This window comes from Notechis scutatus, chromosome 2 (genome assembly GCF_049901735.1).
Source record: "Notechis scutatus isolate UNSWTSFEM ecotype Mainland chromosome 2, rNotScu1.2, whole genome shotgun sequence".
Taxonomy (NCBI): domain Eukaryota; kingdom Metazoa; phylum Chordata; class Lepidosauria; order Squamata; family Elapidae; genus Notechis; species Notechis scutatus.
In genome coordinates, this window is record NC_142010.1 from 208,685,436 (window position 1) to 208,697,576 (window position 12,141).

The following is a 12,141-nucleotide window of genomic DNA, read 5'->3' on the forward strand; positions in this document are numbered from 1 at the left end:
TGGATCTGAACTCCCAGCATGCTGGCTAGAGTATACTGGAAGTTGAAGTCCATACCTCTTAAAGTTGCCAAAATTGGAGACCGCTGTTATACACAACAATCTATTGTTATACACTATAACATATCAAAATACCATACCACACATACTTCTCAAGACTTTTTTTAATTGCTGTACAAGCGCTACATTGTGTTCACAGAAGAGACTAACCATGCCAATGGACTGTACCAACAAACAAATTAGCCCAGAAAAACCAATGATCAGAGGATAATGGAGTCTTTGATCTTCAGTAAGAGATTACTTTTAAAATAGTGTTTTATTATTACTAAGAAGTTAGTAAATTATAGTAAGACACATGCACCTTTCAGTCAGCATTTCTCTATAGACAGTTTGGCCAGAATCTTTGGAGGCTACACTGTTGTCTTTCCTTATCTTTGCTTTTTGCCTAAAAAACAGGTACTCAATAATATTTCAAATATATACTAAGAGTAAAATTTCCCCAAACTATCTTGGTTGATACACCTAGCAAGTTTAATGTCTTCTAAAGGATCTGCCAGTTATTTTCTTCTATTTTCTATCTTCGGTTCCTTTTAGCAACAAAAAATGAAGCCATTTTAAGTGTTTTGATGCTTCCAATTTATAGTCCACATGGAATTTTTATGGAATCAAATTTGCTTGAAATCAAATCTTGTTCTTCTCAAATCTCTCATTCATATTAAATAACAATTCAATTTTGATCTGATATTGGCTGATGTGCACATTTATTATTCCTTGTTCCTCTGTGTGGTGGATGGGAAAGTGCTATGAAAGAATAAAAGGTTTAAATATTTCAGTAAATTTATGAAAAAGGTAGGATTCAAACTGGTGGCCTCATGATTCATAGTTGTCTCATATTATATTATACAGTTCCATATAGTTTGCTTTTGTTTAAAAACAGGATACCTATTTTTTGTTATTCTTAAGCAAACCAATAATTCATCTGTGAAATACTAAAAAAAAGGCCCAACTGCATAGAAATCTAATGTCTTTTTTCCACTTCTTAAAATCGAAACAGAAAGGGAGACACTACACAGACATAGTAAGAGATTAGAAGGTGCATCTACCATAAGAGCTGTGTTATACTGCCAGCTAGTGGTTAGTTGACTGCAAGTCATGGTAATTCAATCCACAGAGTTTTAAAAGATACCCTAATACAGTATAACAATGCAGTCATTCCAGATGATGAGGCTTGCAGCAATTAGAAATAATTCCCTTTAGAATTCTTATCACAAACTGCCGTGTAAAGTAACAGCCTCAGATGTGGATGTAGGTGCATGAGCTGCACTTGAGATTAGCCGTTTATTTCAAACCTACAACTATATTTCAAAATGGAAAAAGCCATCTAAATGGTAAATGCAGAAAATATAGTACTTTTTGATTGTCTCTCATTCTGTTCAATTAGCCTCATTCCTCATTTATAAAATTATACACTATATATTTGGGGGGGGGGGTTTGTTATTTTAAACTGTTGCATATGAACGGTTTTGGGAAATGCAATATAAACACTCATATAAGTGATACAATCCAAGCCATCTATAATCCATGGTCCCTTCCCGTTAATTGCATCGGGCAACCACTGAATTTTGTCCATCTCTATTCTAGTTTTTCTGGCCGAGCAAGATGACACATTTAGATGGTTTGGGCTGTTTTTGAAATGCTAAAAAGAGTAGGAGCTGGTAAATACAAGGGAGACCTCCCAGAAATCAGGAGCAAACAAAGAAAAGTATTACTGTGAAGAAAACTACCCAGATCTGCCTATGTAGACGCTAAACTTCAAGCATGACATCTCTTATCCTTTAAAGCAGGAGTGTCAGCTCGCATCGTCACAGCGTCATCGCGTGACATATCGTGACTTTCTTCCCCTTTGCTAAACCGGGCGTGGGCATAGCCAGCGCATGATGCATCCAGCCCATGGGCAGCCCATTGACAGAGACCTGCTTTAAAGGTACTTGAATGTTACTGTCTTTGTCTTCTCACTGTGGTTCCCATGTGACTAGGTGACTCCAAGGTATTTATAAGTGGTCTGTATCATTAGTGGGATCCTACCTGTGCCATTACTGGTTCGGTGAGTGGTCGATCGTGTGCATGCACATGCCCTTTACGCACCAATCAGCTGAGAGGATGAAGAAACGAAAAGCTAGGAGCGACCCTCCCACCCATCCATGCACTTTTCTTTTATCCTCCCAGCTGATCATCCGAGGCTTTTTTTCCTCCCCTCAACTGATCGGAGGCTTTTTTAAAGTACCGTTTTAGGCTAAACCAGTCCGAACCGGTAGCATACCACCACTGGTCTGTATGTCTGCTATGTGGCCCTGTTGGTAGTTCCATGTCATCCGTCTTAACTATCTTCACTCTCTCGACTACCATTCAGCCATACTTCTCCAGTCCAAATTATATCCCAATGTTCTCACTGTAGATCTATGTGAAGTAGATCAACAAGTCAATATTTCATTCACTCTTAGCATATAACATGTCATCATCCATGTAGAGCAGCAGTCCCCAATCTTTTCAAATCTGTGGACTGGCGGCAGCAGGGGAGGGGAGGGTTTCACTTGCACATATGCAGCTTCACTTGCTCATCTGTTACTCATGTAGCCTGGTTCCCAATGGGCTTTGGCCAATACTGGGCTGGGGACCAGGGGTTGGGGACCTCTAATGTAGAGGAAGAGGCTGAGGCTAGTTCCACTCTTGAACTAGTATCTATATCCTACCCTTGTGATTATCTGGCTCAGGGGGTACAAGTCTATGCAGACCAGAAGCAGGGGGCTAGTAACCTCACCTTGGTATATGCCACACTTGATGGCTCCTTGCATGATCTGTCTTGAGTTGACTTCCAACGTTGTCTTCCACAATCCTACTGAATTCTTTAGGAAAGTCTTGTCCCTTGTTGATTTTGTATAGCACCAGGCATTCACAAATTCACGAATGTGGCATTGCATATGATTACTCTTCTGGTGCATAATACAAGGTAGAAATTTGGGGTTCATAATCCTAGTTCCTCATTATTCTCATTGTGGTTTGACACTGGCAGTAGAGACGTCATGAATGAATATATCCCGCACTCCATGTATTTGAAGCAATGACAATTCCACACTTAGGATGCTTTCATTTAACTTTAATATCTAAAGTGGCCCAAAATATGCTGCCCTGCTTTTTATTGCTAAATAAAATAATTTCACTACTTATATTAAAGCAGTAAGAGTTTTGTCCTAAAAGGAAGAGTCTTCCATGTTGTATCTGCATCATTATAGTAATCCAGAGCTTATTTCAGGGTATGAGGGAATGTTAAATGATTATTTCACTTTACTAAGTGAAGTATATTTCTAATCTAAACTAAGGGACTGAAAATTAAGCACTCAGAGTTCTTTTGGGCTGGGTGAATTACAGTATATTGAAACATAATATTTTGCTATGCAGATAAAAGGGTTCTCTATATGGGTTTGCTTCTTCCAAAGAAATAAAAAAGCCAGTTTCAAACATTAATGCTCAAGTTTCACATTTTAGCTTAATAAAACATTAATGATCAGTGTCCAAGGCAAGATCAATTCTAACACATATTTGGGGTTGTTGATAAATATTACTCGTTTAGTAAAGGACTATTTTCCCAGGATGGCTTCTCTCTAGTAGCAGGGATATTGCAATCCTTTACAGATGTTGATAACCTAACATGACCCACAGATTCAAAAAAATATAATCAAAAGGCGATCTAGATGTTCAAATATTTTTAACCAGTATTATATGAAGAAATAACTTATTTGCCTGTTACACCTAAAAAGTATAAAAACAAAGAGACTCCATTTTTGTTCGTAATGTGACTTTCTAGAAAGATATCTGAACATTTACATAAGCATATCATGTTTTGTAACTTGCTATTCTGCAAAGTTAAAAATGTCAGGTTTTTGGCTGGAACATAGGGGTTTGCATTTTGGCTTGAGAATTAATGTAAGAGATGCTAGGGTCATTCTGACCTGAATGGAACTGATTAATGATCCATTGTGTTCAGAGCAACATAACAGGAAGATGCCATGAGAACAAGGGTGGTTTCCAAAGAAAGGGAAACAGGAACAAGGGGAAAAGCAATGGGTATGGTGTAGGGAATGATGTAGTTGGATAGATTGTGAGCCCAGGAAAGGGGCAGAGACTGTATATTTGAACCTGTATATATATTCCCCAGCCTGGGAAAGATGTCTTCTGCTTTGAGTGGAATTCCCTTTTGCAAAAGCTTGATAATAAGCCTCTTGTTTACTGTCTCCAGTTGTGTTTTGTGATTTTCTCACAACCAGTAAAGCATGGGAACTGATCTGACATTTATAAGAGATGCAGTAATAAAATCCCAATCCCCTTGATGCTTGACTTTTATCAAAAGCATTTAGCCACAACTTTACAGTTCTCTACAGATAGCATAATCAAACCAGTCTTATCCTCAAATTTGCTAAGCAGGGGCTGCTCTTAGGAGACCAGGAAAATGACATTGGAAATCACTTCTCAACTATTGCCAAGAAAACAACATGGGTTTCTAGCAATTCAATTCAAAGGATTTTTTTTCAGCTTTTCATGTTTGTAGTGTACAAAAGTATATTCCCATATAATTGAGAAATATTGCACCATTGCACTCTTAGCATATATGTTAGTTCATTTTGGCTACCAATTGTTGAATTAATAATAGTAACACAGGGGATCCAATCCTGCTCTATGGAGTGGAGAGTTGGGATCTGACAGAAAGCCACTTGAAGCCACTGGCATTTGAAATGTGGATTTATAGGCAGCAGTTACATATAAGTTGGGTTGACAAAATCAGAAATGAGGTGGTGATATGCCACCTGGGAAAGCCAAGGTAAATCATCAAAACCATAAAAAAGCAAGTTAGAATATTTTGGACATGTGATGCAACACCCAGAAAAATATGACATATGTCATTTAATTTTCCAAGGAAAGACTGAAGGCAAATGAGTCCAGGCAAAACATCATGGCTTCAAAATCTAAGGGCTGGTTTGGACAAACAGCATTTTTTCATGCAGCTACTGATAAAAATAGGATCGCTAATGTCCGATGACGGATATGGCACAAGAAGAACACGGAAAAAAACCTTATGCCAAATAAGTTCAATCCAAATAAATAAAATTTTAGTCCTGTCTGGAGAAACCAAGGATTTAAAGTTGGACCTTCTGCCTGCAAGGCAGATGAATTATTTGGACTATTTGAACATGACAATTTTGATTGGATAAAAGATCGTTTTTTAATCAATCAGATTTGCTTGCACAGGTAGTTCCTGCAGCAAAACTAAGAGAACATTGTATCGATAGTCCCTGACTTTGATGCCTTCTTTTAATGACAGTTTGAAGTTACGATGGTCCCTGAAACTCACAACCCATCTTCAAAGTTATGGCTGTTCTAGTCACATGGTCACATTGACCAGAACAACCATAACTGGTTGGGCATTTTGCACCCAATTCCCATTTATAATGGTTGAAGCATCTTGTGGTCATGTAATCACAATTCGCAATCTTCTCAGCCAGCTTCTGACAAAATCGAGAAACCAGATTCACTTAAGTGAATTGCATGATTCACTTAACCATGCAATTCGCTTAACGACTGTGATTGGCTTAATGACTATAGTAAATGGGTCTGATTATGTGACTACTAGCTTAATTACATCACTTAACAACCAAAATTCAAGTCCCAAATGTCTTTTTTCTGTCTTTGAGAAGCAATCTATAGGGGTTGAAATCCCTTCAGTTTACTTTGCATTATTTCTATTGATACCGATGCTTTTCTTAAAGCATCCCATGTAGCATAAATAAGAATTTGTTCTGAGAAACATTTCTTGATATTGGGCCAGTTTGTAGTAACTAGTTAGCAAAAACCCTACATTATATAAATAATTCATAAATACTTTTAACAGGAGACAAAAGATACCAAAATCATATTACAACCTTGAATAATATAGTTCGCAAATTTATTATACATTAGGAAGCTTATTAACTTAAAAACCAAACTGCATAGTACAAAAGGTTTGATATCTTTGCTTAAGGCGGACCAAGTTTCAATATATATATATATATATATTTAATTTTTGTTCCGTCATTACACAATCCTTTATAAAAGCTGTATATCTGTCAGTGCCCTCATGACATTTATAAATACAAGATTTACACAGTACCCCATCAGGAAAAAAAGTAGAACTTTTTATAAATATCTACATATAAAACATTCATAAGAGTACTTCGTTAGATTTTTGTGTAATGTTCCATTTTTACTGCCACAAAATACACAGAAACCTGTGCAATTTCAAAAATGCTTCTAAAAATTGTAACATGGTACTTTGTAGAAACTAAATAATCTTTTAAAGTCTTTTTAGATAGACATTTCACAATTATAATTCTATGAGATTGATACGAAGGCTAAATATAGCTGATAATAATGTACACTAAATAGCAGTTAAGGCAGGAGTGAAATTAAGTGGGCCAGAAATGTTTCATATGGCAGTTAAAAGATGACAGATGATGCAATAAATACACATCAATATAAATTGCCTCAGCACCCATTTAATTAGTTCATGTGTCAGAACCGGCTACGCTGGTGGTGCCAGAAGTGAGCATCACTAACGCTATCAGAGGAATTATCATCATTGCCTTGCTCAGGTTTTTCAATAGGAGCCCTTTTAATTAACATCTCAGTTAGAGAGTTTAAAAACAAGGGTTGAAAATGCACCAATAATTTATCTTTCAATTGACATTCCCTGCACACTTTTAAATAGTTCAGCAATATTCAATCAACCAGGCAGCATGTTAAGAGAGAGATAAGAGTGTATTGATGGAGTGGGATTGTGATAGAAACTTTTGTCAGTAATATTTATTGAAATGGAGTATTTTTTTCCAAATCCCCACGAGCTACAAGAGTAGAGAAGCAATGAAGACATTTGGGGATGGGGGGAGGATGAGAGACAGGACCTAGCAGGGTTACGGTTTACTCACAGTGAATTTGGGTACTCAAGTATTTAACTACATCTGAAGATCATCTTTCTCACATACTGCAATTCCACATTCTCAGTTCAGTGTTGGGTTCGACAATAATTGCATGGATACAAAAAGAAAAACTTGCTTTGGACTGTTCTACAGAAAATCCACAGTAAGTGGCTGCAATCAGCCTTAATTGAATACCAATGGCCACTTATACATGATATCTTAGGTGAGTGAAATGTGCAAAGCTTCTGACAGATCAAAAGTTCACTCCAGAAGAGAACTGCTCTGGATTCAGAGCTCAGTGCATGGATTCTGCCTGCCCAATAGCTGTCTCTGTTAATCTTAGAAGAAAATTCCTTTCATACACTGCTGTCTTGAAGCAGAGGCTCAATATCCTCATCACTGCCCCGATCTGGACTGTTGCTCTGGATACTGTTGATGCTGTTGCTGTGCTTTCTGGTATTGGCGGCTTTACTGTGCTCGGGGATAAATAAGGCAACCAGAAAGGCTAGGAGGACTGCACATGCTCCAAAAAGGAAAGGAGGGCCAGGTATGACTGCATTCTGTAAAAAGAAAATGAGAAAGACTGAGCAACCACAGATTAGTATAATGTGAACAATGAAGCCACTCACATCCACATCTTTAACTGTCCAGTAAATCAACAGTTATATGTGTCACTACTAGAACTGTGCTGCCAACATCAACAGACTTGCATCAATTTTGGCTGTTGTCGAAAGTTAGAAACTTGTCTTCTCCAGCAATCACACTCCTATTTCATCCCATAGTGAACTGAGGAAGAATACTAAACCAGTAGGAAGTCTTTTTGGTTCTGGGTATTTTGAAAAGAATCAAGACAAAAATTGCCTCGTATTCTTCTACATGTGCTGCACCAGGCCTAGGAGGGTGAGGGCTTCTGTGAATTGAATTATAATTATTTATATTGAATAACTGTTTTGACGCTATATTGGATTTTAGAAACTGAGATCCTAAAATACTGTATTTTAACCTGTGAACTGTCAAAATTACACAGATGATACTATAAGTTTATGTTTCTAAGAAGCACTCTTCAATCCAAGAGACTGACACGGAACAGGGGCTGTTAGAAGGCCAAGGAGAAGAATGGCCGGCAACAGCTTAAACAATATGAAAAAAACAAGGCAAGAGTACAAAAAGGTTATGTTTTAGCTAGAAAATCCACCAAAAGAATCAATTGCTGATTCACTCCATGTTATGTCTTGCAGTTTAAAATGAAGAAATATCAGTCATAGGATGCCTTATGAAGAACTATTAAGAGCCACTATTCCAAGATTTATAATTATTTTACCTCATCACTTGGATCCTGCCTAGCAGTCTTATCCTCAACTGGTGCCAACTCATTAAGTTCCACATGGAAGAGAAAGAATATGAAGCCATAGATAGCAGGGCCAAGACCATTGCAGAGACCTCTGATTCCAGTTATTATCCCTTGGACCACACCTGGAAAAAAGCAAGTTCACAGTGAAGGAGAAATAATTTCTGCCGGCCAATCCCACTTTAAAAATGCAATGAAAAAGCTCTATAGACTGCATTTCAAATGGATTCTGAGCAAAAAGTTGACCTTTTTCTAAGCTGGCCCAATATTAACTACCTTTAAAGAGAGATCAGCTAGATTCAAAGGTAATGTTGCAGACTAGTAATTAATTTGAGACATAAATTTGATCTATGAAAAACAGATTTTCTTGTTAGATACTTTCAAAACAACTGAATTAGATCACTAATCTCAACATATTCTTTTAAATTGAAATTCAATTCAAAACAATTCAATTGTTTTGAATTCTGTATTTTAGAGAGCATACAGTATTTATATAATCTGACATTTAAACATTCTCATATATTCAGTAGTCACCACTAGATGGCATTAGCATGTACTTTCAAATTTCTAAAAACTATTCAGAGGATATTTAATTACCAACCCCTCCCCTAATGTAAGAGCTTATTTTAGATTCCATTATACACTTATACATGAAAGGTATTCTATAAAGTGCCAACAGTGTATTCCCATTCTCTTTCATCAAAAATTGTGATCATTTTCTAACAAAACATTGAAATGTCTTTTTCAAATCCTGGCCTAGTGAGAATGAAATCACTGTGGTGATTAGGACATTTCCATCATTCCCCATTTTCCATCCATCTTCGTTTCAAATACAAGTGAACCTAGAGTATTATTCTTTCTCACCATTCTTCCAGAAAGAATAATCATCTATGTCACAAGCAAACATCGTTAAAAAATAAATGCAAACTAATCTCACAATCAACTATTGGAAGATGGGGAGTTCACCCTCCCCTGGAATTAGGAGAAGCAAACAGGGCAGAGATTCTCCCCCAGCAAGGAGGTAAAGAGATGACGGGCAAAATAATTACAAGCATCCCTGCCCATCACTAGTTCTTGGATATATAGGCTAGCTGCAACAATGCCAAAATGAACAGCATATCATGTCCACCATGCAAGCTCTGCCCTCTTACTTGCAGCACCACGTTGCATGCAATTAGTTAAAGCAATTATCACCAGATTGTCCTTTGTCAGTTGCGATCCTGAAGATGCCTATGTCTGTACTGCTAAGGGGTTTACTTTGGAGCTTCTTACTCCACACAGGTTATATCCCCAAAGGAAAATCGCCCTCAAAAAATTCTCCAAGCTAAAGAAATATCATTTATGAAGAGTCACACTATGTGTAACTTACCTTATAAAAGATATAGACTGTATTGCTTTCAAAAGCTACTACAAGACTACTAACCGGAAGCCGTCAACTTACAGTTCAGTTAGTGACCGTTTGAAGTTGCAACGGCACTGAAAAAAAGAGACCTATGGACCATTTTTCACACGCAGCATCCCCATGGCTCATGTGATCAGCATTCAGATGCTTGGCAATTGACTCATATTTTGCAGTGTCCCGGGGTCAGGTAATCACCTTTTGTGACCTGACAAGCAAAGTCAATGGGGAAGTCAAATTTACAACTGTGTTACTAACTTAATAACTGCAGTGATTTGCTTAACAACTGTGCCAAGAAAGATCGTAAAATGGGGCAAAACTCATTTAGCAACAGAAATTTTGGGATCAATTGTGGTTGTAAGTAAAAGACTACCCGTATTACTTTTGTAAAGCACAAAAATTATACATCCTCAGTGATGCTGGGGGGGGACGGGGGACACAGCTACAAGATCAGTTTTGTAGAAAAATAAGTTTGCTTTCACCTTGTTGATCTGAATCTGCATTTCGTGACACAAGAGCACTGATTGCTGGGAATGTGATACTTGACATGGCTGCAACAGCTCCAGCTGCCCACATCATCCTAAGCACAAGAAAACATAATGCTATATAATTTGAAAGGAAGGATTCATTTAGAAGTTTTTTTAACATTGTAAAGAATTGTCCAGGTAGTTCACAGAGTTTTATATATGTATGGTATAAAGCTTTGTTCGGGTATTTTCCCACGTCATTATAGTTGTGCTTTTAAAGTTGTAGCAACGTTTCGGCAGAATCTCATCTGCCATCATCAGGCTTCTGTATTGTGTTCGTTGAACACAATACAGAAGCCTGATGATGGCAGATGAGATTCTGCCGAAATGTTGCTACAACTTTAAAAGCACAACTACAATGACGTGGGAAAATACCCGAACAAAACTGAATACCATACATGTAAGTACCCGCGAAAACTTAAGAAAACATACATACATACATACATACATACATACATACCTATATACATACATATATTTGTTGTTCTCTGATCTAGAGTAGGCGTTGGTAAATTTACCTGAGAACGCCCTTTCTATCTATGCTGCTAGAGAGCCCAGGATGGGTATGACTCCTCCTGATGACATCATCAAGCTGGGTCCGTCTAGTATAAAAGTAGCAGCCTGTGGGAGAAACCCCCCAGCTTTGGCGAAGATACTTGACAGACTTTAGTGTCTCTGAAAGCCAAAACAGAATTGTGAACCATAACATACCTCACAATCCGGACGCAACAAGGGAGGGGCTGGGCTCTCTAGCAGCATAGATAGAAAGAACGTTCTCAGGTAAATTTACCAACGCCCATTCTCCTCCATGCTGCTGCAAGAGCCCAGGATGGGACATACCAAAGCTTTCATATCCTCGGGAGGGTCCTCGTCCGGTCTCTCATTCCAAAGTAGGCACCACCCGCTGAAGAACTCGTCTGCCAAAAGCCACGCTTGTGGAGGCGTAGGAATCCAGACGGTATTGTCTGATGAACGGAGACGAGGATGTCCATGTAGCCACTCTGCAAATCTCCTCTAGGGGTGCCTGGGTGGCCCAGGCAGCCGAAGTTGCAGCACTTCTATATGGAGTGTGCTGTCAAGCCGTGTGGTACTGGCAGAGCTTTAGCTTTGTAGGCCTGTGCGATGCAAGCTCTGATCCACCTGCTTAAGGTGGCAGGAGAGGCCTTGTTCCCCCAGTGGGAAGGGGAAAAGGATACAAACATAGCCTCTGTCTTCCTAAACATTGAAGTGAGTTTGATATAAATTCTAAGAGCCCTTCTAACATCTAATGTGTGCCACTTGCACTCTAAGGCATGGTGTGGACGGGAACAAAAATCAGGAACTACTATGTCTTGGGATCTGTGGAATACCGAATTTATTTTGGGTACAAAGGTAGGGTCTAAATGAAGAACAGCGTTATTGTCATGGAAAGTGCAGAGGTCCTGCCGTATAGATAGAGCAGCCAACTCTGACACCCTTCTAGCTGAAGTGATGGCTATTAAGAAAACCACCTTGAAGGTCAAGAATTGAAGGGACACCTTTCTGAGGGGTTCGAAGGGAGGTTCTGTTAGAGTCTGGAGGACCTTGTGAAGGTCCCAGGATGGGAACCTGTGAACCACAAGAGGGCAGAGATTGGAAGCTCCTTTTAAGAATCTCTGAACTGAAGGATGATGGGACAAGGAAGGGAAGGAATCCCAGGAGATGACTGAAGCAAGAGCCGCTACTTGACGGCGTAAAGTGTTAGGAGCCAGACCTTTGTCAAGGCCATCCTGGAGGAAACAGAGGACTTGTGGGACCCCCGCTACTGTAGGACAGAGACCTTCCCTGTGACACCAATGACAAAAAACCTTCCAGGTGGCATTGTACATACATGTCGTAGAAGATTTA

At 38.6% G+C, this 12,141-nt stretch overlaps 1 protein-coding gene across 2 annotated transcripts in view; it reads right to left on the bottom strand.

Moving 5' to 3' along the window:
* Nucleotides 1-5,975: 5,975 nt before the first annotated feature.
* The window catches only part of LOC113416405 (solute carrier family 71 member 2-like), a 151,726-nt gene continuing 145,560 nt past the window's right edge, over nt 5,976-12,141 (bottom strand). For both annotated transcript variants that reach the window (XM_026674271.2, XM_026674262.2), the window contains 3 exons: nt 10,231-10,328; nt 8,323-8,474; nt 5,976-7,561 (listed from right to left, as the gene is read on the bottom strand). In XM_026674271.2, the coding sequence (XP_026530056.1) occupies nt 7,358-7,561; nt 8,323-8,474; nt 10,231-10,328 (454 nt within the window). In that variant the 3' untranslated portion in view covers nt 5,976-7,357. The remainder of the gene's footprint in view (nt 7,562-8,322; nt 8,475-10,230; nt 10,329-12,141) is intronic.